At 44.8% G+C, this 26,703-nt stretch overlaps 1 protein-coding gene across 1 annotated transcript in view; it reads right to left on the bottom strand.

Moving 5' to 3' along the window:
- Window positions 1-711: 711 nt before the first annotated feature.
- MAML2 (mastermind like transcriptional coactivator 2) overlaps window positions 712-26,703 on the bottom strand; it is a 209,605-nt gene continuing 183,613 nt past the window's right edge. Inside the window, exons 3-5 of the mRNA XM_058018572.1 lie at window positions 13,301-13,504; window positions 11,141-11,252; window positions 712-5,463 (exon numbers count right to left, since the gene is read on the bottom strand). Coding sequence (XP_057874555.1) covers window positions 4,481-5,463; window positions 11,141-11,252; window positions 13,301-13,504 — 1,299 coding nt within the window. The 3' untranslated portion in view covers window positions 712-4,480. The remainder of the gene's footprint in view (window positions 5,464-11,140; window positions 11,253-13,300; window positions 13,505-26,703) is intronic.

The following is a 26,703-nucleotide window of genomic DNA, read 5'->3' as shown; positions in this document are numbered from 1 at the left end:
CACCAGCCCTTCTGCTCCATCCATGGGGCAGGAAGAGCCGCCCCCTTGGAGATGGAGCCCGGAAAGCCTCTCGAGGAATGGGACACTTCCTCAGGGCTGACCTGCTAAAAATAGCCTGGTAGGGATGAATGCTTGTGTGAAACAGCCTGCAACCCAGTGTGATGTTGTACATGCTGGAATCTCTGTAGGCTGGAATCTCTATGGGCTAGAACGACGTGTAATGTGAAGGAGGCAAGGAGGAAAGGAGAAGCCATTTGTCTGATTTCTGCTTCTCATTAGGGGTCTCTGATAGTGAGGGGAGTGGGGCAAATATCCCCAGGGTATGATCCAGGGCAGGGCACAGCCTTGGGGACCCAGCTGGCCCTCTTGGGATTGCTGACTTTTGGGGGTACACAGTTCTCAGCTTCAGTTTTTGCAGAATCCCAGGGCAAATTGCTCTGTTGCAAGATTCTATCAACCCTTTCAACAGATAGCATTTTTATTAACCATTATTTGTTAACAGTTTCTGGTAGTGAAACCACATCTTTAGCCAGTAGGAAAACATCACAGCTCTCTGGCAAAGAGGCAGGCTGAGCTCCTGGAAGCTGCCAGATGTTCATTTTTCTCTCCCCCCTCCCAAAATATCAAAATTTTAATTTACTCAGATGAATGAGCAGTTGACTAAACAGACATTCAATATAAAATTCATAGTAAGAAAAGAGACACTTGGGATAATTTTGATTGATTTACTTGGCAGAGTTTTGATAGCTACTGAAAAACATACTATTCATGTTTAGGTGAAAAATAAATGGAGTCAAATAAGTGTCACTGCATAGTACTAGGAGGTATATACAGCCACATGTAAAATGCATAAACACAAACATTTATGTACAGCAACTTTTCTTTTCAGTCTGTATAGAGAAACACTGGTTTATAATATGGGGAAAATATAAAGCAGACATACATGCAACAAGGACATGACAGTTACATAGGTCCCACCTGCCTCCCAACAGCTGAAATAACAATAACAACAATAATTATAATAATAAAAGCCTTTTTCGGGGAAAAAATTTGAAACCTGGAATGTTTACATGTTGAGGTTTCCAGAGAGCTTCAGATGTGAAACATATCTGAAGGTGATTTAAAGGCTTGATTCAAAGCCCTGTGAAGGCAATGGAAAAACTCCATTGGTTTCAGTGAGCTTGGGGTCAGACCCAGCTATTTAACCATGATCCCATTCTGCCCTCCCCTAAAACCCAAAGTTGAAATCTGCAGATAAAAATAAACAATCATATCATACAAAACTTTGTATATAGAATACAAAAGGTAACAGTTGACTTCTTGTATAAAATACAACTTTTTGATAGTATATTTATTTCACATATGTATAAATATAACCCAAATAATATGATTTTTATTATTCCTACCAAAATATTATTACTTTTTGTGTTGTTTTTACAAAAGTTTACAAAACAAATAATTCTTTATATTTACAACCCAATACTGTGAAGAGTGCCCAGTCAATGATGAAAAATAGATTTTAAGGGTAGTGCACTTAGCCATTGCAAAGAAAGAAAAAAAAAAGACACTAGCTCCATTCAGATACAAGTGTTCTGAAGAAATGATACTGGATTCAAGTTTTATTTGCAAGAGTCTTTCACAAGCTCCCATTTCAAATGCATCAGGTATACATATACAGGACATGAAATGGCCTCTACCTTTTTTGAATTTACTTAAGACAGGATGTAATTTTGCTCCCAGGGATGGCACTCACAGCCCATCTGAGTGTTGGCCTGAGTCTTTTGCACTCCAGGCTGAGGCCAACAGGACAACACTCAGCATTGAGTCCACCACGTCATAGAACCATGGAATCACAGAATATCCTGAGTTGGAAGGGACCCACGAGAATCATTGAGTCCAACTCCTGACTCCTTGGGACCAGCTCCTCAGCTGAACAATTTTTTTTTTGCATTATTTGAGGACCTTGAAATCAGTCTGGCCCTAATACAGAAACCAGTGGTGGCTTTTTCAATGGCATGTGAGGGTAGTTGAAGTTACCAGACTACAGTGCCCATTGCTCGTGGTGATGCTAACTCAGCCTTGGCCTCAGTGGCATCCATGGCAGCTGTCTGTCCCTCCCAGTGTGCTGGCAGTCACTGCTGACCTGCTCGTGGGCAGGCAGTGTGTGAGGCAGAGAAGCCAATCCTCCTTTCACTTGAAACTCGTGCAGCTGCTGCTTCAGTCTAGTTTTGCACGATTTACACGGGACACATTTGTTGTATCGCATCTGTATCTCTCCAAGCTTAGGTGGGACTCCAGTGGCCTGAGCTCAAAAGCTCTTCAAAGGTTTGGAAAAACTTGTACTGACATATCAGAGGGACCACATGCACCCTGACCAAAGCTGGGGAGAAGAGGGAGCTTTCTGGGCAGCTGAGTCACCACAATGTTACACAAGGCAGAGCTGTGCAGTGATCACTGGCTGAGCTGGAAGAAAGGACTCTTCAGCAGGTTTTCCTGTCCCTCTTATTTCTCTGGGAATGAACAGCCTCTACTGGCATATCTAACTAAATGCCCCTGTTACACCTTTTGTGGAGGTGCTGGTGCTCATTTGTGTGACGATGCTTCTTGAAACATCCTGAAAAATTGTGCCCATTTGAAATGACAGGGTGAAATAACTGGAAAAGCCTGATTAAAACCTCTCACAAGAAGTAGGTCAGATAAGTGCAGAGGCTATTGTCAAATTGTCTACTCATCCCACTGCCACTAACAAGGATGAATAAAGCACTTGCACGGGCTGAGCAATGCCTCTTGGCACCAAGGCATGGGAACACAGGCATTGTATTCCTTTGCCACATCTAGTTGTAGCTAATTCAGAGGAGGCTGTGAAACACATTGCACCCCATCATTTGAAAGAACAGCACTTTCATTTGAATTGCAAGATCTGTTCCTATCCATGAATCCTGCCTGAATCACTGTGCAGCTGCTTTATAGCGACATAGCATATCCTCCTGATGCCATTACTGACCAAGCCTATAGCAAAGAATTTAATATAGTCAAGATTATTCCATGGCAGGTGTGGGACAGCCTGTATCCTTACTGCTCTGCTCTGTTAGCCTTCAAGGAAGGTGGCTGCAAACTGCTCATGGGAATGGTCCTTGCCCCAGTATATCTTCTTTCTACGCACAGAAACTGCTCAGGACAAAATTAGCTGATCCATCCCCAAAACCAGAACAGATGATTGAGTCCAGTGCCCAGAAATAATCCCCAGAACTGTTTCATGTTAAAGCACAAGCATGTATGGCTGATGGAGCCTCCTGCTGTGAGTTATAATTGATGTGCATGCTAGTTTCAGGGGCAGAGCCTCCTGTACTCCAGACAGAGGCTGGGGACCTGGGCCATCAGCAGGACTCTTTCAACTCCCCCTCATATGGCGAAGGAGAAAACAGGATGGAACCAAAATGCTGTGCAATCAAAATGGCAGCTTCCCCCCAGGCAGGTAGATGATGGCATTTCACCTGGGCTAAACCTGTTTGAGAGAAGAAGATCAGGCTGAACTACCTGATGGATATTCGCCATGATTTGAGATGAAAACAAGGACAGTGGCTTAGCTGAGCCACTTTAGGTATCTGGCCTCCTCTAAGCTGGACTGGGAGAGTCGTCAGGGGCAAATCATGAGCACCCTTCTCACTCAAGTTTCTATTAAGTCGCTGGAGTCCCTGGGGAAGGGCAAGGTGGCAAAGTGAGGATCCTGAGCTTTGGAAGTAGTTCCCTCATGTTTCCCTCAGTGCCCAGAATGACTGTGCTGCTGGCAGAACAGCAGCATCCTCTAATACTCACTGCAAACACTGATGAAAGGGAGAACACAAATGCTAGAGCACACCAAATAGCATGCTAGATGATCTGTTTCCTTCCTCCCTTGGATGAGACCACTTACCCTGCTATGTTTTACAAAAGGTTTATAACAAAATCATTGGGAAAGCAAATGTAGGTTTGTACTGTGCAGAAGTAAACAGTTTTTGTAATGCCATGAGATTTACACAGGGCTTGATGCTGTCAGGGCTAAGCAGTCCCAAGGAAGTAAATGGCTGTGAACAAGATGACTGAAGAGCTGTGGACCACTTGGGGTCTTACTTGCACTCAGAGAAATGATGTTCCACAGCCTATACCACTGACTGGTGCTTCCATGTGTGGGAAGCTGCATGTGTTTTTTCCCGGAGCCCCTCTGAGAAGAACCAATGAGTTTGCAATGGGCTGGGCACAGGTCTGGGGAACAGACCCTCCACATGTTTTCACTCATTTGTGGCAGGCAGGAATATCACTTAGACTGTCACTTCAGTTTTGTTCCTAGAGCTAGTCTTCAAACAGGGCAGTTGCTCTATGTTGTATTTTAAAGGACAGCCCAGTTACTGGAGTGTAAATTAATGAAGCAGGTTGTTGGCATCTAAAGAGAAAGCTAATGTCCTTGCTGCCTCTTCATCTGGTTCCCTCTTGGTACTGTCACTTACGAGTGGTTCCCTAAAATTTCATCGAGGTTGATGTCTTTCATCCAGTCATCATTACCAGGTTCTGTTTTCAGTAAAGAATCTATAAAATCCGAGTCACTGTTGAGCGCAGGTCCTATACTGTCCCCTTGCTGGTTCAGAAAGTCAAACGCTAGGTCACTGCCATGCTCGCTTCCTTGGTAAGCCCGGGAGGTTTGGTTGGTGCTTGTGAAACCGGTTGATGGCAGAGATGACGGCGGTGTCATACTTGTTCCTGGCTGATTCAAGGCAGGCACAGTCTGTCCTCTCAGCTGATTGGGTCTTATGCTGAGCCCTCGCAGCGAGCCAGCAGATTGTCCATTTAGAGTCTGGTGCATTTGGTTCAGAGGGGGCCTCATTTGGACTCCCGCCGGTAACTGGTTAGGAGGTGCCAATGCACGCTGAGGAAAATGCTGGTTGCCTACGCTGCGCTGCAAAGACTGGTTAGGATATGGAGTGCCCGTGGGGAAACGCACCCCTGCAGGCTTCAGTGCATCCTGCTGCTTCACTGCAGCCTCTTGCGGGGCCCAGTTCTGGGCGTTGGCAGTGGCTGTGATCATCACGTTGGCCGGCCGTTGAGCAGGGATAGCCGTCGCTCCATGGGTCAAGCCTGGCCTTATTTGCTGAGAGCTGACCACTGACCCCGTCCCAAAAGCTGCCCCGTTGTTCCCCTGGGTCATGGTTTGCTGTCGGGACACCATGGGGTTATTCTGACTGGGCAGAACTTGATTTTGGTTTCTGTGTGGCTGCATTTGGTTCATTCCTGAAGTCACGTTGTACGTGCTTGGTTGGTTGCAAGGAAGGTTCCCGTAGCAGCCCAAACTCCGAGCAGCAGGAACAGAAGGCATTCGGGTTCCAGCAGGGGTGGACATGAGGCTGGAGCTCTGGGGCATGATGCTGTGAGTTGAAATTGGGTTGGATAAGGACATGTTGTTGGAGCTCATGCTCACAGCTGGTGAACCACCTGGAAAGAAGAAAACAGAAGTGTTACAACAAGCGTGGGTGCATCAATATGTGGTGTCATTCAAATACCAACAGCTCAAAAATCCAGTTTTCTATGAGCAGAGTTTCTTGAAGAAGACACTTGCTCTTAAGAGGACTTATATTAACTTGCTCAAGGCTTTGAAGATGCATATCATCCAAAGGGTGATTTGGTCTATCCTAGGCCACCTGTGGTTTTTCCATCCCTTCAGAGGAGAGCACATGAGCCAAAACTGATGCTCATTGTAAGAGAAATATTGGAGCAGGGAAGGACAGACAGAACCACTGGGCAGGAGTGAAGACTTTCCTGCCTTCCTTTACAGAAGCACTAGACATGTCAGATAGGACAAAGCCTCTCTAATTGATCAGAGATCAAGAACTTTTCCTCACTGGGCATGGCTCATCCTGGCTCCCTCTAGAGACAATGGGGAGTGAGAGGCACTTTAATCAGGCTTCTTTTCCACCTTTCTTAGACAGCCACAGCAGCAGTATCCATCCTTTGATTGGGAATGTCTGTCCCAGATGACAGCAGGAGCCAAGAGTGCATCTCCCACATTTGCAGCCGTATGCTGGGGCAGGAGCTCAGTCCAGTCTGTGCCGTGCCTGTCCTCCCACGTGGTGGCTGAGCAGGCATGGGGACATGACCCAGTGCTGTGCCTGGTGAGCCCCACACGTGCCCTTTCTAAACTCTCTTCCCAGCTGGGCTATGGCTATTTGCCCCTGCACAAAGAGACTTGCCAGTGAGGGAGCCACACATGATGTGCCAGCGCTTCCTGCACCTGAACATCACCTTTTGTGCATCAGAAAACTACAAGTTATGAGTTGGCAGAATTTATCACTCCTGGCTGATTCTGCCCAATGGAGGGTTTTCCTGTACTTAACATCTGCCAATGGATGACAAGAAGAGAGGATTTTCTTGCCTCCAGCCACCAAACCTCAACACAAGTTCAGGTTTTTGGCTTCATAGCCTCTAGTTTGAGGCCACAGTAGGTCATGTATACCATGAAGGCTGAGTGCTTATGCAGTGCAAGATTGAATTAATCCCTGAGAGACTGGTTGAAAAAGACCAACCACTTTTTAAACCAATCAGCCAGTGTAGATGGCACTGTGGAGAACTCTCTCTGCACGCAATCAGCTGCTCCGCATTGTAATTCCCTTTGCTACTGTTGCTTCCAGTACAAACCCTCCAAGAAGCACAGCTCAAAAAAGTCAGGCTCAAGGCAAGTGAAAGGAGATGTTTCTTCACACAATGTGTGGGTCAGCCGAGGAAATCTGTGCTACATGGCACAGTACAAGCGAAATTCTCACACCTCTTTGGGTGGCCCCCAAAGTGTGAGAAAAGCTGTCAAATGAGCTTGCTACCAAGGTACCTCTGCATTTCAGAAATTCTCTGAGCCTTTCCCAGAGGAGGAACGAGGAGATTTGCTGTTTCCTAGGGTGCAACTAATAGCAATTTTTGGGCATGACACATTGCCTCGGCTTGATCCTTTGTACATTGGCAAAACCAGATGGAATTTGACTAACTTCAGCTTCATCACCAAATCTTATTATATATTGGTCTGTGTGACTAATTTTATTACTTGGTCCATCATAAATTCCTTCCTACTACACAGTGCTTCGAGACTGTGCTATGCCTGCAGCACTCTCCAGATACTTCAGTCTCAGTGTGTGGCATGTTTTCCAGTCCCTCGGTCCTTTGGAAGTCCCTTCAGAATGCGGCAGTTTTTGATGTTGATTTCAGAGCTGTACATCATAGCTGGTCACAGCAATAACTTTTGATACACACCTCCAATGTGGATGTAAAGTAAGCTCTATTTTTCCAGTTCAGCATCATCTGGGACAATGTTTGCCTATCCAGTTTCAATCACCTGCCCATAGTGATATCTGGAGACCTGTCAGCCATTTCCTTTTGAGCTATGCTAATTCTGTGCCACTCAGGTTTCTTAACCAAAACAGGCAGTAAGAAGTCAGATGCTTTAAGGGACATAACCTGAACAACTATTGCCTTTAAGTTGTGGTTTCATTGAAAGAGATACCATGCAAGTTTGAAAAGATTCTTCTAACATCAGCCCATGTTGCTTGAAGTTAATTAAATCTTCCCCTTCCTTAATTCTTTATTATTTGGGCTGTATCTGCTCCCCAATACTTTTGCTGAACTCTGCATTAGGCTACTAGGGCTGGAATTGCCTACTTAGTCTTTTATTTTGATCATGGCATTAGCAGTCTCCCTTGGCGTTTCAAATAAAAGGTGACACTAAGAATTTGGAGAACCTCTCAGCCAGCTCTTTTAAAACTCTTTTAGACAAATCATGGGCATACATATTAAAAAAGTCTATGTTTAGGAACAGCTATTTAATATACTGTTCCTGTTGAAATTTTACCATAATGATGTTCAGCTCCCACAGTCTGGAACCAAAGAAAAAATGTATATTTCTGCTTTTTCTGCATTAATTTTATACATATGCTATTTCCATTTAGTAATGGATGTAAAGAATTCATTTCTTTCCTTAAGGACTTAAAAAATAACTCTTCTGAAATCATTATTGACACTGAGTGTGACTCCACAACCAGAGTGCGTGTTTCAAATCAATATAGACATAGATACCTAAATTAAGAAGCTCCCCCTAGCTTGGAAGGCAGCCTGTTCCACAAACAGGCTCCAAGTGGGACTGTATAAGATCTAATTATCCTAAGAATTGTGTTATCCTAACTTAAGCACCTAAATTCAGTCCCTGAGCTGGGCAGCCCCTGGGACAGGATATGCTATGGGGAATCCACCTGTTTTTAGCCGAACAGGGACAATCACATTCCCACAATCAGTGCTCAGCTGGCAACCATCTTTGGCTTTGCTGGTGGGCTGTGCAGTTTTGGAATTACTGTAACATCTCCTATGAAGACGGGCTGAGAGAGGTGGGGTTGTTAAGGTGGGAGAAGAGAAGGTTCTGAGGTGATCTAGTACTTTCCAGTACCTAAAGGTGGCTATGAGAGGATATGCAGTAGATATCCTCTGACAAGATAGTAGTGGATAGCAGTGACAGGACAAGGGGGAATGTCTTTAAATTGAGACAGGATAAGTTTAGATTAGACATAGGGAAGAAATTTACTCAGGGGTGGTGAAACACTGGACTAGTGAAAGGGTTCTGAATGTCTCATCTCTGAAAGTATGCAAGGCCAGGCTGGATGGGTCTCTAACTAACCTGGTCTAGTGAAAGTTTGGAACTAGGTGATCTTTAAAGTCCCTCTCAACCCAAACCTTTCTGTGATTCTGTGATTTTTTTTGCAGGGATGATAGGGATGGGTCCCTGATTTTTTGCTCCTGTGAGCCCATAATAAAGAGAGAATTCAGTGGCATTTCAAGACGTGGTTCTCTCCCTCCAGCTGAACTGCAAGTTTGTAGAGTCACTTCATTGCCACTGGGATGAAGCCCCTCCTGGGGTGACCCTGCCAGCTGTTGAGCAGACCTCAGGGCTACCATCACACTGCTCCTGCAAATGCTACACTTTTTGAAGAACACAAGTGTTTGGGAAGGGGTTGTACTTGTTGCCAAAAGACGAAGCTTCCTCTTTCTTTGTTTTGCTATTTTTATACTTTTATTTTTAACACAAGTATTTTCCATTCTTATTTCTTCCAGATGGGAAGAAATGCCTTCCCCAGAAGCACTCTGTACAGCAGCTGGGCACCCCAGGGTACAGCAATTCAGAGAAACAGCTTCCCTACCCAATTCACCTGCTCCTTTCTTGGGGGTCTCTTGCCATGTCATGGCACTGTGGGGAAAAGTATAGGGAAATAAAATACTCAACCAAGTTTCTCCAGCCTGTGCGATTTTATTTAGCTTTTTGTTTCTTCTTCCCTGATCTGAGCAAAGCTATTCCCAGAAAAAGGAAACAGTTTCCCTACTGTTACTCCCTTATGCAAGAGTTTCCTAATCGCTGCCTCTGGTAGCTTTGCTGGAAGCTCCCAGCACAGCCTGCTGTCCTCCTGGGGCTCACTCAGCAGGGATTTGGGATTTGAATGGACAAGTGCTGCCATTCCCTCATGTCTCAAACCGAGGAGATGCGACTCCAAATACCACAAGACTGGCAGAGAGTCCATCAGATTAACAACAACAAGAGCTGCCACATAACAATGGTGATCTACTCACTTTGGAGCCCTTCACACATGTGGCTGCACTCGCTTCCATTTTCTGTCTCAGGCTAGAAATGGATTGTTTTTAAGTAAAAGCCAAGAGTCTCAGTTAATCATTTGGTTCCAGGAACAAACCTTTAAACAACACACCAAATCACAAGATTCCTCAGCAGAGTGCTGGGCTTGCCAAAGCATTTATTTTGGGAGTACAGGAGGTACCAAGACAGTGAGCAGAGTCCTCACCATGGGATATTACACTGGGATGCTTGAGTCACTTTACTGGAGAAGATTAATGCCCAGGTCAATTAGAAAGCAGCAGTTCCCAGCAGCAGTTTCCAGGCTGCAGCAAGGTTATCACTGCTAGAACTTGTAAACAGAGCACAGGAGTGCATGAATGGTGCTTGAGCAGCCCAACCTGGCCCATCCCTACATAGCCAGCAGATGGGGCAGAGGGGTGGCATGTGAGTAAGCTGCACTTCAGAGCTCATTAAAATTGTAACAGAAGCGGAAAATGTTGTGCTACGAAGGACAGGTAAGAAGGAAAGACTCAGATCACTGGCTGAATCTGCAGAGTCAACAATTATGGAAAAACAACAAAAAAAGCCCTCTTCTTTACCATGTTGCATACAAAAATATACTAGAAGGCAAAGAATTCTTTTTATACTTATATGCACAGACACTTTTGCAGTATAGAAAACATCCTTTGGTCCCATCTGCTGCATTTCCCCCACCTCCTCTCCCCTCAGCATTTTTTCCTTACTCTGCCTTTGCTCTCTGAGTGGCCCTCAGCTAATCAGCAAGGTGAACAGTATGAAAAGCCAAACAAACAATCCTGTGCTCCAACAAGCAGACTCTCCCAGGTCAGGGCACAAGAGTTGAAACAAAGGACTAGTCCTGAAGTGTTGGTCATTTCCTGCCCTGGGCAGCTCTGGCAGAAAACAAGGGGTTTTACTCTACTGTTTTACTGATCTGTTGAAATGCTGAATGTAGAGCAGCTCTAAGGCCATGACTATGACCTATTAAACACCCCAAAAGTACCATCCATGATGGTGCTGTGTGGGGTACTTAAAAACCTGTATGAGGGTCCTCACACTGTACATGAACTGCCATTTGAAGGGAGGGATGGTTCTCATCTCAGTCTCTGAACCAAGGTGCACCACATGTGTGAGAGAAGCACCTGAGCACAGTGAGTTTGCATAGCCAAGAGGACATCTCTGCATCAGGTATGTGGGTGCACATCTGCCCCAGACAGTGCTAATGGAGGGGTACCAACTCCTCCTTCCCCGTGTCTGAGAGAGGCAGTATCAGCCTGGATGAAGCACCAGATCATACACCAGCATTTCTCAGTGAAGCAGGACAGTGAGGTAGATAGCACAGGAGGGCACAGCCACCACCCACTGCCTCTGCAGGGATTGAAGCAGATATCCAGAAAGTCATGCCCCAGTCATCCCATGCATGCATGCCTCTTATGGATGGTCTTCCAGCTGGAAGCAAGGAAGAAAGGAAGGGGTTGCTTTGAGCCCATGGGTACTTACCAGGATATTGGTTTGCTTGTTGCATGTTGACCACATTCCTTCTTTGGTCTTTATAATCTGGTGGTGGTCTTGTCAAGTGTCTGTTCAGCTGGTCTTGTGGAGTTATTTTCTCCTAGAGGATTAGAGTAGAAGTACATTAATTTGCTTTTCTTTATGCTTTCCTGGCTCTGTGTTTTGCCAATCTCTTTCTTTTCTCAGTTATGTAAAAGCTGAAGTATTCCTTCCTTTCACTCTGTCTGGTCACTGGTCACACTGGTGAAGTATTCCTTCCTTTCACTCTGGTGGCACTTGTGAAACGGTGCCATCACCTACTGAAGTCTATATGGAAATCTTTTTGCTGGTTGCATTGTGTTTGAGCCTGGTTCAACTTTCCTCTCAGCCTCTGAGAACAATGTCCATGTCTCCACTGAAGTACAAAGTGTATTTCTATTTCAGCTTGTCAAACCCATCCACAGCCATGCCTTCCCTCACTCTGTCATCCTACACTGTAGGAGTGACCACAAAACCCAGTAAAATCCTTGCTTTTTCTATCCCCAGCTCTCCTTACTAGGGATACCAGCAGTGGGGATATACACCTGGTTTAGGACAAGGACAAGGATGGTGCTGGGCTGGCTGTTTTCATGCCACTCAGCATTGCCCTGTGCTTCCCTGTATGAGTTGCTGTCTTTCCTCTTACATTGGGAGTACAAGAACTGGGGCAAAGACAGCAAGGAAAGATTGCAGGAAAAAAATATTATCTGGGAAGATTTTATTTTGTTTTTTGAGCTTGCAGGGACATGTCTCTGGTGAGAGAGCCAAGTCCTTTAACTGAAATCTGACTAACTGCCCTGTGCTGTTCTGGAAAGATCTGGAAAGAGCAGGCACCAGAGTCAATGCCAAATCTCTCATCAGCATCAGTGTGATTTGATGCCTCCAGAGTGCTCTTGCTCACCCATGAGACATGGTTCCTTGGGATATGTGCCCCCATGGCAGGAAACTGTGAGTTTGGTGCACATGTGCCTTTACTGGACAGCTGCTGGGACAGCATCACACCTCTTGCACAATGTGCACAGGTTTTGTGCTCAGCTGCCAGAATGGACAATCAGCTTGTCAGTGTGAAAGAGTCAGGCCCTGGCTGATGATGCAAGTCCATCAGAGTAATTTGGGGATAATCTGCCTGAAAACAGCATGCATATAGACCTTCTAGTGAAAAAATTCTATTTTCTTCTCCCAGGAGCACTTAAAAAGACTGGGAGAAGAGCCCTTCTTGTGTTATTTAGAGCATTTCCACAATTAGTGATGGGAAGGAGGTGTCTGATTAAGATTTGTAAGGTTTGTTTTTATATCCTGCTCAACCTGAATCCTTGTGAATAAGACAGACTCCCATGAAATCCCTGCAATTAATGTAAAAACTGTTTTCTATGTACACAAAACAAAAGCAAAGCCAAGCTGATTAAATTTCCATTTTATTTAAGATAAGCTATTTGAACAATTAAGTTTTTGCTCTGCTAAAAATTCTGATAGAAAACTGCAGCACAGAGAGCTGATTTTGAACTTCTTTTTTCTTCTGCATGAATTGAAAAGTCAAGAAATATTTCCTTTATAGAATCTCCCATGTCTCCTAAAATGACCAGAAACTCCCAACCAGTCTCTCAGATACCAAAGGACAGAGAAGTAGCTACAGATACATAGAAATGTAAAAATAAAACCAGAGAAAGTAGGACCCAAACACAATCCCAGCGAAGCACACAAACTTGTGTTGAACCCCAAAATCAAGGTACATGATCCTTGTTCACACATAGGCATTTTACACTGTGCTGCCTGGGTGACAGCTCCTGGAAGTAAATTTTCCTCTGAGGTGGAAGTAGCATGGCAGTGCACCTTGGCTTATCTTGCAAAGAAAACCACTGACAGTATTCATATGTCTCAAAACCAAGTGTATGCTTGGATTGTTCTTGTAATGAAACTGCAGTAGCTTGGAAAATTGTTTCATATAGATTGAAGAAGGTTTCAAAAAGGCTTAGAGAAGTGCTGAAAAATACAAGGTGCACTCTTGACGATCTAGGCATTGCCAAAACAACCTTGGAGTTTTAGGGGGCTTTCTTCTCCCCGTCTTAGCTTTCTTTTCTATTGTTTTGACGACAATATTTTCCACGTAAAATAAGAAATTAGTAAACTTACAGCTTCTGCCAACATCTGCTGCTGTAGAAGGAGTTGTTTTTGCTCCATCATTTGCCGTTGCAGAGCCTGTTTCTTTTCCATCAGCTGCTGATTCAACAATGATTGCTGGGATGAGTTCATGTAACCACTTCCAGTGTTTGGATTTGAGCAAGAGCTGGAGCTTGGAGTGGGGCCAGCTCCCTGGCCTACCACAGAGTGTTGTTCCTGAAACAGAAGAAAAGGCTCGTGAAGGATGAAAATAATAACAAGCATCAAGAAAAGGAAATAATCCTTTTTATGTAATTTGCTGAAGCTCAGGACACAGCCCACAGACTCTCAGGACAAGTAACCGATACAAAGGCTATGACAAAGTAAGAAGAGAATTGAGTAACTTCATCCCTCAGGAAAGACTCTGAAAAATGTGGCAGGTTGTTCCAGTGGAAAGTCTCAATATTGTACCAGGAGCTTGGGAAATATTAACAGAAGTAACAGAGCTGTCCTGGGGATCTTTCAGGAAACGTGCATCGGGCTGTACAGCAGTTTGTTTGACCACAAGGGAACAAACTCAGTGTCTGCTGGTTCCTACCATCTGGTGAACAGCAGTGAGAAGCTGCAGACTTATTGGTAGAAGTGGCATTTATTCTTGGAAAATACAGAGGTGGGAAGTTAATACTTCACAGTGGGGGGAATGGTGCTGCTTTCATTTGTCCCGTCATCTCCCTGACAAGAGCAGTCTCTGAGAGACTGCTAATTGAATCCCATTAGCACCACGATTAAATAGGCTTAGAGTGTATCAACTTCCTCAGTAAAATAAATGTGTAACTGGCAAGGACCTTGAAGAGTCTCTCTGGCCTTTGTGAGGGACCTAGATCTGCTTCCTGTTCCCAGTGTGCAGCTCCATAATGAAGGGGTGGCAAAAAGTCATCTTCAAGGGCAGTGGAACATGAGGACTCAAACCATGCTCATACAAGATGAGAATGTACATGGGATGACAGTATGCTGCTCCTTTTCTCTCGGCCATTATTTCCCTTGGCAGCAATGTGTTTTTTGCCTACTTGCTCCAGCAGTGTTTGCTACTTGGGCCTTTACCAAATGCAGCTTTCTCAGTACGCACACAAAAATACTTAGCCTCTGCACAGCTACAAAGAAAATGGGATACACTGAAGAGGTCACAACAGTCAGGAGACATATCCATTCTCTGACCCCACTTGACTGCAATTCACCATAAGAACCAACCACATAACTCTGTATAACCTAAGAGGCAGCAGCATTTTTGCCTTGCAACACCGGACCCCACAGCAGGAGTCTGATGCTCCCTGTTGCACAGGGAGGCGTACACTCTCTCGAGTGGCCAGGATCTGGGCTGCTGTCCTAGTAAAGCTCTGCTCCATGGCCATTGTCCCCTGGGGCTTTTGGGCAAACATGGGCTGACACTGAAACAAGGATTGGTCATATGTAGCCTACCCATGCCCCACAGAGCACTGATGTTTAGCGCTTTGCAAACTCCAGGAAAGCTCATTCCTGCGCCTTAGCTTTTGCATCCCTCCCCTCCCCAGTAACACACTCTGTACAGACTAATCCCACTTATCTTTCTACCATCTGGCATGGAAGAAGCACAATGATTGTATGGGTATTTCTATTTTAAAATAACTCCCTGGCTTCTAGATGGGGCCACATAAGTGTGTAGCTAGTTAGATAAAGTATTTGAAGACTGTTACTGAAATAAAAACCTTGACTTTGTTCTGGAGCCACCTGCAGCCCCCAAGGCAGTGTTACAAACCCACCCTTCAAATTTATTGGGCTCTTACACAATTATATCCTGCACACTTTCTTTCAGTTCCAGAAGGAATCTAGGATTGCTCGGCAGTGCCACATTTTTCAGCCCTTATGTTAGCTGCAAGATAGAAAATACCTCCTCTCAACAGACCCGCTTGCCAAGTTGTTGCGCAAACTTTTTTGTCTTTCCTAAAATATTTTGAAAAGAAAAATATGTTACAATAAATTGGCTTTGACTTCTATATTCAAATGACAACTCTAGCTTGAACCCAGCCACATGTTCCATCCATTAATAGAATTCATCTGTTGTGTTTTTGCACAGATAGTGCAGGCTCCCCCGAATGTGCTTTCAGTGCTACGTAAAAATACCAACAAAGCCTAAGTTTTTCTTTCCCTCATTCCCTACCAACCCATATAAGCAGTGGGGGGGATTTTGTCTTAAGATAAACTGTGTGGTGTTCATTCACAGCATCTATCAAAGAAAGCTCTTCTGTAATAGCCATTGGCACAAAACACCAGCTGCTTGGCAAACAGACCCTGAGAAAACAGTGTAAATCATCAACTTGGAGCCAGGTTGAGTTTTTTTGCATTTGGTCCTTTCTCTGCTGTTCATGAAATGTCAGTGTGAGCCTATGAATCTACGATGTGTTACCTCTCCTGCCTGCTGATCTTCCCCTTGCAATGGGAGAAGGAAGAACAGTTTCCTAATAAATCAGGAGACTAGCTGCACAGCAGTTTGACCCTCCATGAGCCAGTGCTATCGAGCCCTGCTCTCACCCTGCACTTCCATCACTGCAAGTCAGACAGCAGAAGGGCTACACTGCTGTCAGGGACCGGGGCTCTGCCCCTGCACAGGACAAAGTGTGCCTTCTGACATCTCTGAGAGGAAGGGCAGGTTTGGGTGGAGTTACCCTGCTTCTGTAAAACTGATTCATCCTGCTCTAAGCCCGGCTTTACTGCAGCAGCTTTACTACAACCCCACACATCTAGAACTGCTGGTTTTTAATGTCATTCCTGGGTTCCCATGCTGCAGTTCATGTGGTTTAGCTTTAGAAAGCCCTGACCAAAGAAAATCTGGAGTGGGACATGCCTGTCCTCTTGCCCAGGGGCACCTCCACCCAGCAGGCTGCAGAGGCAGCCAGGATCCCTCCAGCTGGAGAGCCCCGAGTGCTTGCCTGCACGGTGTCACCACCTGCATGAGGAAGGTAACCTGTCCCCTTGGCCCCCAAGGAGGTGACATGATGGGGAGCACATCCCTGCAGCCAGCCAGGTGTCAGAACAGGCTGGAAGCATCACACCCCCAACAGGTACAAATGTCCACCTGGGTTTATCCCCAGTGTCTGCCCTACTTGTTGGCACTGCTCATGCATGTTCCACATTCCTCCAGCCCTGCAAAAGACCTACAGCCCTTTTAGGGCCATACCTGGTGCCAGCTGGGGCAGGGTTAGTGTTCACCAACCACCACAAAACTCCATCTGCCCTGCCAGAGCTGAACCTTCAGCATGGTGATGCTCCACATACAAAGCAGATGTGTTGCACTACATTATCTGATGTTACAGTGCCACAAAAAACCTCTGAGATGCAGAAAGGCAGACAGTGAGAGTTCATCAGAGCTGGGAGCACAACTGCGGTTTTGTTCTTAAGCATCACAAAGAACATTACGTTCAAATGTTTAAATTAGCAGTAAAACAAAGCATTTAAGACCAAGTTTGCCTTTCACTATCCCTGCTGCAGCTGATTTGTGTTCATACAAATGAAGGGATGTCTTGGCTTCTAACACATATATTTGAACTTTTAAAAATAGACTTTTCTTTTTCACCCTTTTTCCTCTCCTCTCCTCTCCTCTCCTCTCCTCTCCTCTCCTCTCCTCTCCTCTCCTCTCCTCTCCTCTCCTCTCCTCTCCTCTCCTCTCCTCTCCTCTCCTCTCCTCTCCTCTCCTCTCCTCTCCTCTCCTCTCCTCTCCTCTCCTCTCCTCTCCTCTCCTCTCCTCTCCTCTCCTCTCCTCTCCTCTCCTCTCCTCTCCTCTCCTCTCCTCTCCTCTCCCTCTCCCTCTCCCTCTCCCTCTCCCTCTCCGCTGGAAGAGGATGTGCAAACCTTTCCCCTCTTTCTCCTGGAAATGCTTTGAATTGATGAATAATTTTGATGGGACAGAAGGGAAACAATGGTCAATTTTGTAAGAGACCACAATGCCCGCAGAGGCTGTTTGCTTCCCAGCCAGGAGCCCTGACATCTGTGCCACAAGATGAGCTTCTGCTTCTGGCATATTTTTCCCTCAAAAGGAGATGGGGAATTTTTCCACCTTTCTGTTCCTCTGTGGGGCAACTCATTCTGTGCCCTGCATCAGACTGGGAGTGACAGCTCTGACTTTTGCTCTTCTCTTGCATCAGTTATAGCTTAAAGAAACAAAAAATTGAAAGAAGAAAGGAAAAGTCTTCAGATCAATTTATGGAAGTCTGCTCAGTGACAGATGCCTGCCTTACAAAAAGCTGCTTCCAGGGGAAAGGATGTGCAAAGTCATGTTCATCTGGTGACTGAACCTATGCATGATGTCCTCACTCAAGCAGTTTCTGTTAATTGGCATCATGGGCTTGTGCAGCTCTTCACTGCAGGCTTAGAGTGAGGATGATGAAGGAAAAGGCTCCTCTGTGGACTTCTTCAAGGGACCAGTGGCTGTCCCCACAGTGTGAGCTTCCCAGGGGCTTTCTGGTTTGACTGCAAACCACCCTGAACAACTGAGCACTTGGAAAAGGAGAAGGAGGAAGAGGGGACAAGAGAAGGAGGAGGAGAAGGGGAATGGTTCAACCGAGTCTTGCAGTGTTTCAGAGCAGTGCAAGGCTGGTAGCAAAGCCCTGATGAGAGCCTCCACAGCCCCAGCTGGCATGCTCCTTCCCACAGGCACTGACTGAGGCTCTCCTGCAGCTGCTGGGCCAAGCACTCAGGATTATTGAGAAGAGCTGGCCTGACTCATGCAGCTTTAGGAAGCTGAGCACAGGGTGCTTTGCTGAACAGCCAATCTCAGTACCTGCCAGCCCTCTTCTGAGCCCCCTCTTTTTTGCTGAAGCAGATGCACCTCTTTCTGCTAAATACTGGCCTTCTCATGGTCATCTGAACTCCAAGCACTGTCTGCTTGTGTCCTTGCCTCAGACAAGAAAACAAAACTCCAGCAGGACCACAGCAGAGTGCCTGTCAAATAAGAACTCTTTCAGCTCTAGTGAAAAAGCTAGAGTTTTCATACTTTCATACTTTTAGGAATAACTCCCACTCTCGACTGGAGTGCAGAGGGCTGCTTTCTATGCCACTGTATACTGTGAGAGCACCAAGAATTTCCTGAGGTTAAACTCATCTGCAACAGCTGAGGATATGATCTGTGTATAAGGAAATAAGACAGACTGGGGAGAAACATAGCCAAGCAGATTCTCCCTTGCCTTACTGCTTGTTCAGCTTGATGGGAGTGGAAAACAGTATCTTCCTGAGCAACTCAAACTCATTCAACCTTTTTTCATATCTGGAATACACAGCATAAAAGTTAGTCTCCTTGAAGTTTAGGTCTCTAACAAAAAACTTAGAGCAGATTCTCTCTAAACTGCCTGCTGCAGCTCTCCCTTCACTATACAGGGAGATGGGGCTGTATAAGTAGGCTTCAAATGTTTAATTTAGACAACTGACTTAGGAACCCAGATTAGATGATAAGAACATTCCCTTACACTCCTCATCTTGGATGCTTCTAGTCACACTGGAGTAAGATGCCTGGAAGAGTGAGTGTGAACACCCTATGATTTGTTAAGCAAAAGTGGATGACTTTCTAAGGGTGTTGCATAGAGTGATCTAAAAGCCTCCCAAATTAACCAGGTGGAAGATACTATCATAGGCTGAATTTCCCCTAATATCTGTCAGAGAATATTTTTATGCATTCCAGGAAGATTGCTTTTATATGTACAAACAGCATTTGAAAAACCTGAACATTGCAAGATCCCAAGAGCTGTTTTTTCTGTGTCTAATATCCAAAGGTACAGCTGTGTGAAGGCTGCAAAATAGCTCCTTTCAGTAATTTTGTGGAGTGTTTATAAGAAGTTGGCTCAGCCTCATGGGACTATCTCCTATGTTTTTCTCCTGAGAACATCTGAGCTCTCAGGACAAAAATTTCAGGGCCAACCATGTTTCCAAGGCACATACACAAGGAAACACGGACACTAGCATTGCAATTTCACAAGCCCAGGCTGTCTGCCAGAAATACTTGTGCCTTCATCCAGCCAGGGAAAAGAAGCAAATGCTGTGTCACTCCTTCAACAGACTGAATTGTGGAGCCCAAACAGGAAATGTGGACTAATTCCTTCAGACACTGAAACTGGAACTGCTCCTGACAGTAGGGAGCACACACCTGATTTCTGCATCCTCATGGTGTAAGTCACCCACTGGAGGGGTATGTTTGCACATCAAGTGATGCAGCAGGTATTCAGCATGCCGAGGGATAAGTATTTCAGCAAACCCAACTGATGCACCTCTCACTGGAAGACCCAGGGAGTTCAGGCTTTTCAAAAACACATTTTTTTGCACGCTGAAATTTCAGTGCGCCCCAGAACCATTTTCAGAAATAGGTAGAATTGTGCACAATCTCAAACATAAAAATGAGTGAACAAATCCCTGAAAGGACCCAATCCTCACTTTGACAGATAGTTAATTATTTGTGCAATTCTTAATAGAAACCTGTTATAGCACTTTGCCTGTTCAACACCAACAGGGAAGCTGCTTATACCCAAGATCCTTGCGAACATATTTTCAGATTTATTTGCAGCCCTGCCATAATCCCTTGCCAGAGAGCTGCACAGCCCCATAGCCACTAGCAGGCACTCTTAGAACAATGTTCCCGACCCCAACTCCTTAAACTTGGGCAAAGTGGGAGCTGCATCTTGCAGGGTGTAAGGCTCAGATTCAGCCCTTGCACAATCACATAGCAACAGGCCCAGAAACAGCGCCTCATTACCAGCCTTGTCTGACAATCAAGTCTTTAATGAGAACAAAGGTTGACAGTGATTAATCATTAAGACATTTCTTGTTCCTTGCTGCACGTGTTGAAGGCAGCCTCCTGCCGAGGCAGTCTGGCAGATTTCCTGTCTGCTCTATACCAGGGCCCATGGCCGCACACACAGGGATGTCTTTTCCCAAAGCCAAGCGCACAGATGAATGTCTCGTCTCCATTTCTGAGCACGGCAAATTCGGAATGCATGTGCATTCTGCAAAAATAATAAACCCTCAGCTGTAAATTTGATTGCTGTGTATTCAGGCAAAATGACCTAAAAGAGATTTGTTCGTGTCAGAATTTTTCCCAGAGACATCAAGGATGGATTATTAGTGTTTTGCCATGTGCACCATGATGAACTTTTAATGTAATCTTCTGGCATACTGTATATATGAAGGTGTCCATTTTAGAAATATTTTGTTTATTTGTAATGAAAATAACATGCATGTGTTGAAAGTTCAACAGAGGAGGTTATTGTGAAATGTCTGCATCAGAAGAGGAATGTTGGCTCCATCAAAGCCAATGGCAAAACTCCAGCTGACTTCAACGGGGCTAGAATTTCCTCCCAGTTCTCCATCCAGCCACAGGGGCACAGTGGCAATCTTGGCTTGCAGTGACTTCATCTTACACTTTTTGGACAAAATACCTGGTTCAGAGAGACCACTAGAGAGCCTCCATTGATGGACTTGTGCAAAAACTATCCCACGCTCTGTATGGAGCTCTGTTTTTGAAGGCTTCATGAATTCTTATTCTGAAATAAGTTTGCCAATGAGCATGAATGATGAAGACTCCTATCTGGTTTTGGACAAAACCAAACACATAATGATTTGTTCTACTTCAGCATTACAATTTGCGATGGCTGCAATATGCAATATCTGCACTACAACAAGCCAAGCCCTTTAGTTTATCATCACACAATTGCAGGAAATCCAATGAGAGAGGTTTAAGAAACTGCCCTACTCCAGCTGGAACAAGAGCTGGTGTGTGAAGGGACCTGTTTTGCCTAGTACTACAAGACAAGGTACGTGCATACTTGCAGGCTCTGTGCTTCAACTAGAGTGGTAATTTCCAGCTGAGGCAGTGAAAACTTCCTGAACTGGTTGGATTAGACACTTGTGATTATCTGTCTGTATCTTTACTATATGTTATCTGTGTATATGGATACTTAATTCACCTAATAAACGTTCTTGTCTCACTGCCATATGTTTATTATCTTTCACAAAAATCATCTAGCCTGAGGTCGACACAGAAATTGCAGCCCACTTAGAAAAGCCATAATCAATGGAAACGAGAGTCTTGCAAGCGGAAGCACCAGGTAATTCAGTAATAGGTGACTCTCATAAATACATGTTTATATTTCAGCATTCAGTTTACTAAGCAGCACTAAGGACACTGGTAGCAGGCATAGGTATGATGTATCTCTTCTGGCATCTTGCCTTATCCTCATGTTTCCCCCTGGCAGCCACTGTGACAGCCACAGTAAACCAAAGGGTGTGTGGGCACTGTACAGGGAGGCGTGCTCCAGAGATTGCTGTGGAGACCTGGACTGCTGGGATTCCATGGAGCCAAGTGAATGAGGTATATCATATATGATTCACCCTCCCTATTAATCGTCTGTAGTTTAAACAAATTTGTGTCACTTCTAATTAACAAGCACAAAAAAAAAAAAAAAAAAAGAGAGAGAAAAAAATGATGATATAATATGGAAATTTTCCTCAAGCAATAGAAAAAGCAAAACAAATACCATAAATGCCAATTTTCTGCAGGAGAAGGGAGCAGGCAACCTGAACAAAATATTTATTGAAAAAAGAAAAAATTATTAAACACGCAGAACAATAACAACAACAGAAAAACCACATCACTGGAGCTAAACACTTAATTCAAATGAGCGCAACATGGGTGACACGACTGTCAGACACATACTAAGATCAAAGCTCTCCTGCTGAGAATACACAGCAAGAACATGAGCATCCTTAAACTGGAACCTTTTGGGACCAGCCTTCTAACACCAACAGCTCTGAACTCTGATGGCAAACAATGGCCAACACTGAAAAGCAATGTGTGAAAAATGACAGGCTCTGACCTGCATCTCCCTGCACTGAGTGCAGCTGCAGAAGGGAGATGCCTCAGGTGGGACTGGATCTCTTTGTTCCCCCTTACCTGTCCCAGGACAATGACTGGTGCTAATCAAAATCTGCATCTGTGGCTGGTAGCGAAGTGTCACTGGGCACAGAAGCAGGGAGTGGGACAAAACCAAATGGTTTCCAACTGGGACAGCCCATGGCACTGGTGCAAGTGCACAACACATGGTTCAATATAGAGCAGCTTTGCCTGCCCATGTAGTTTTAAATGAGTCCTTATCACATAACCCCAACTGTGGTCCTCCCTCTCCTTCCTATATGACACTGTCTTTGTTATAAAACAACTTAATTTGATGGGAGTTAATTTGCAGGAATTGACATAAACCTAAGCTCCTGCCATCCCCTCACACTGTCTTGATGAGTGTGATAAAATAGTGCCAGTGGCTGCAGCACCCTGAGGGTTTGACAAATCTACCTTTCCCTCATCTCTCTGTGCCAACAGCAGTTTCATTAAAATGTGAAAATACTAGGTTTCCTAAAAAGCACTCCTGGGATTTGACTAATTTTCCATTATGATCTCAAGATGTAGGAAGCAGTGTCATTTTCCCAGGAATCCCAGCGGTTCCAAATACTTCTCTGGGTCAGGCAAAGAGTAAAGTTAGGACCCTGAAGTTTAGGAAAGCAAAATTCCAGTCATTCAAAGGGTTGGTCAATAGGACCCCATGATAATCTGCCCTGAGGGACAAGGGAGCACAACAGAGCTGGCAGATCTTTAAGAAGGGCTTTCCATAGAGTACAAGAGCTCTCAATCCCCAGATGTAAGAAACCAGGAAAGGGAGGCAGGAGACCAACATGGATGAATCAGGATCTGCTGGTCAAATTTAAGGGCAGGAAAGAATTGCACAGGTAGTGGAAGCAAGAACAGGGATCCCAGGAAAAGTAGAGGAATGGTTCCCAGCTGTGCAGGGATGGGATGAGGAAGGCCAATGTGGCTGGAGCTGAACTTGGCAAGGGATGTGAAGAGTAACAAGAAGGGCTTGTGCAGCTATGTCAGCCAGAAAAGGAAAGATAAGGAAATCTTTACCCCCTCAATGAACATGACCAGCAAACTGCTAAGAATGGATTATGAGATACTCAACAACCTTTTGCCTCAGTCTTCACTGGCAATCTCCATTCCCACTTCTAGTTTTAAACTAAAAGAGTGCAGATTCAATCTAGATATAGTAAAGAGATTTTTTTATGAAATTGGTGAATCACTGGAACAGGTTCCCCAGGGAAGCTGTGAATGCCCCAGGCCTGGAAATGTTAATTGTCAGGTTGGGTGGGGCTCTGAGCAATGAGATCTAGTGGAAAGTGTCCCTGCCCATTGCAGGGGAGTTGCACTAGATGATCTTTAAAGGTACCTTCCAACTCAAACAATTTTATGGTACTATGACTTTTTCTTGGAGGGGTAATAGAGCTAGACAGAGTTCCTCCACTTCTGCTTTCAGTCCTGCAGAGTTTAGCCCTTTGCCTGGCCAGGATCCCCATCATGGGAATTGATCTGCTGCCTCTTTGCCCCTCTGGTAGGATTACCAGGCATGGTGGTTACCTGCTGCAGGAGTAAGAGGTTATTTCAAAGGTGACATAGGGCCACTAATGCTGTATAATGGCACAGGCCCTTCAAGGAGCACCTGGCATCTCACTGAGCTCACAGAAAAGTGCAACAGTGCTTGGATGTAGCAAGTTGTTTCTTCTGTTCTTTATCTCCAACCTTTAAAAAGCTGAAATGGAGCCAGCTAGAGAGGTCAAGAGAGCGCGATCCACGAGGGACCGGTCCTGCCTTGGACAGCATGCTTGGGAGGAATTATCTGAGGAAAGTCTTCCTTAAATCAGATGAAGTAAAAAGTGAATTATACTTCTGGCATTTATTTAAGCTATTTACTGCCCAAATCTTGCAGCGTGGGAAAGAATAACAGACTATCCAGAGCGTGCCGTATGCCAGCTATCAGATAACGCGCGGCTCCGGAGAATGGGAAGGTTGGTGCCAACAAAAACTTTCTTGGACGACTTCTGCTCATTTTGTATTATTCTTGTGCAAGAGCAGTAAAAACCTGTTTTGCATCCCTGTTTTTAAATAGACTGACTCTCTTATGAAAAAGAACAGGTGGACAGGGTATCACTGTCCTGTTTTCTTTCTCTGAGCAAGGGAAAGCATAAATGCAATTGCCTTTGCCAAATCACTCTCATATTTTGCTGTGGTATTTCCCACATTTGGGATATGGCAAAGGTAAATACCCCAAAGAGCAAGGGGTAGGGGACTCTGGATAGCCTTTTATACTCACACTGTCTGCCCTGCCAGACAAGCCCTGGGCTTTGCTGACGGGGGACACTGTGCTGTCTTCTGGCAATGCTTTGAAGAGACATTGGGGAGATGTAAGTTCTGCCCTCATCTTCACATGGTTGGTCACAGCTACACAGTTAAATAAACACATAAACTAAGAAAAGACCCTGTTTATTGGTATCAGACTCTTTAGTGGCCAGGGTGTATCCTTCTCACTGTCTGGTGGCAGAGCTGAGGTGATAAAAAGTACAGTAAGGAGCTTTCACTGCCATCTGCAATGCCCATTGAGCTTTGTTGGACCAGACAGCTCAGACAAAACAGTGCAATAGAAGCACCCAGCTGACCACTTAATTGTGCTTACAAGGAGAGAAAGCAAAAGGAGAAACCAGCTGAACTAAATGAGCTACATAAGTTGTACTACATTCTGCAAATAGTTGGTTAGACACCACAGAGGTAAAAAAAAAAGGAATTGGCTTGGTTTGATTTGAATTCCCTGTAGAGGTCATCCCTTTGCAGTCCTGGCAGTTGGACAACAATAGAGGGCAAGGGAGAAGCGTTCATTTCTTGTAAGCTTGGATTATTTTGGATTTTAGACATTCTAAACCTGCATATTTGCTCTACAGCAAAACTATCTTAATCTGTGACATCCTTTTCCCATCCTAAAAAGCAAAAGTTGGATTAATTCTTGGACCATAGACAGAGCACGTCTCCTTTAACTTAAAAAAATGGTTTAAATGGGATTTACTTGGCTCACTGGTTTGTACTATCTGGCACAGAAAAACATTTTGTCCAATGAGTGCTTTGCAGGCTATTCCTGCAAGCAACCTTCCCCGTGGGCCACACAAAAATTTCTGGTAACTTTTTAGAACTCACAGGGAGGAGAAGCCTACCAGGACACTATGTGGATTCCAACAATAGAAGGAGACTGACACAGAAGAATTCACATACCTTTGTTAATTAGGGGAAGGTCAAAAAATCTTTTGATGGGTCAAGATATGGGTTCAGAATATTCAAAATTTCATGACAGAAGTTTCATACTGGATAGCAAGGAGTTGTGAGATGACATTTGTGGGGCTTGACACCAAAACTCTTGATAAATTGTACAGAGGTTAGTAGGGATCTTGATAAAACACCTCTAAAATACTGTGTCCCTCTTGTTATTACAAATCTAGAAGTGATGGAAAATAATGAGAATTTTAACCAATGACATAAAGTACCTCAAATCGGTGTTGAAATATGTATGATTATGTAAATTAGATTGCTTGAGCTAGAAAGGGCAGGGTTGCACAGTATTTGGTTGGTGGGTAAAGAACTCTGTCCGTGTACATCTTGTTCTCCAGACAAAAGAGGTGCCAAATTCAGGGAATAACCCCTTGCTAGCAAGGTCTTGCTCTATAAAAATGCTTCCTTGATTTTTAATAATGTTAGTTGTGCCTCTTGATTTCTGCCCCTCTTCTCTGTAATATTTTTTGTGTGACTAATCAGAGTTGAATCTTACAAAAATAAAGTGTTAATTAAGCTTTATCTAATCTCAATCTAATCTGACAGCAGCAACCCCCATCTGCTGCTCTGCTGTGCGCTCCTATTTGGACCACCTACTATACATGGATAATTAGGTGTCGCAACTACTATGGCATCTGAATTCAGGAGAGTGCTGAGTGATTCCGACAGCAATCTTTACAGTGAGCCCACCAGTCCTTGCTTTCCCAGACATGCAGTGGACAGGACTTACTCTGTTATCCCATTTAGAGCCAGAAAAAGGCTTGTTTCCATCAGAAAGTTTGGTACCGAATCCAGTCACCAGGGCTCTCCTGGCAGTTCATGGAGTGAAGGCAAATCATTGTCTCCAGAGGGTTACTGGCCAAGTCCAGCCTCTGAAAGGAGTGGGATGAGTCTGGAGGTGCCTCTCTTCTCCTGCTGACTGGAGGAGTGTGGGGGGCTAATTTGGGCATACACTGACACGAGACAGTTCTCATCTGATGGTAAGAAATCTGGCTAAGAAAGCACACGGGCACCAAGTCTGTAGTAGCGGAGTTGGGAGCCAAATGCAAATGCATTGCAAAGATCCCACTGGGCTTTGGACCAGGCTCTGTCACACAGACAAGTTAATAAGTGTGGGACATGGAGAGCAACGTGCAGAGAACTATAAATCCAAACACCCTCATGGTTAGACATATTTACTTCTGGCCTGCACCTCTCAAATCCTCTGGGGGAATTACTGCAGCCA

The sequence above is a fragment of the Melospiza georgiana genome, chromosome 2 (assembly GCF_028018845.1).
Source record: "Melospiza georgiana isolate bMelGeo1 chromosome 2, bMelGeo1.pri, whole genome shotgun sequence".
NCBI classification, from domain to species: Eukaryota; Metazoa; Chordata; class Aves; order Passeriformes; family Passerellidae; genus Melospiza; species Melospiza georgiana.
This window is presented reverse-complemented; position numbering and strand designations above follow the sequence as displayed.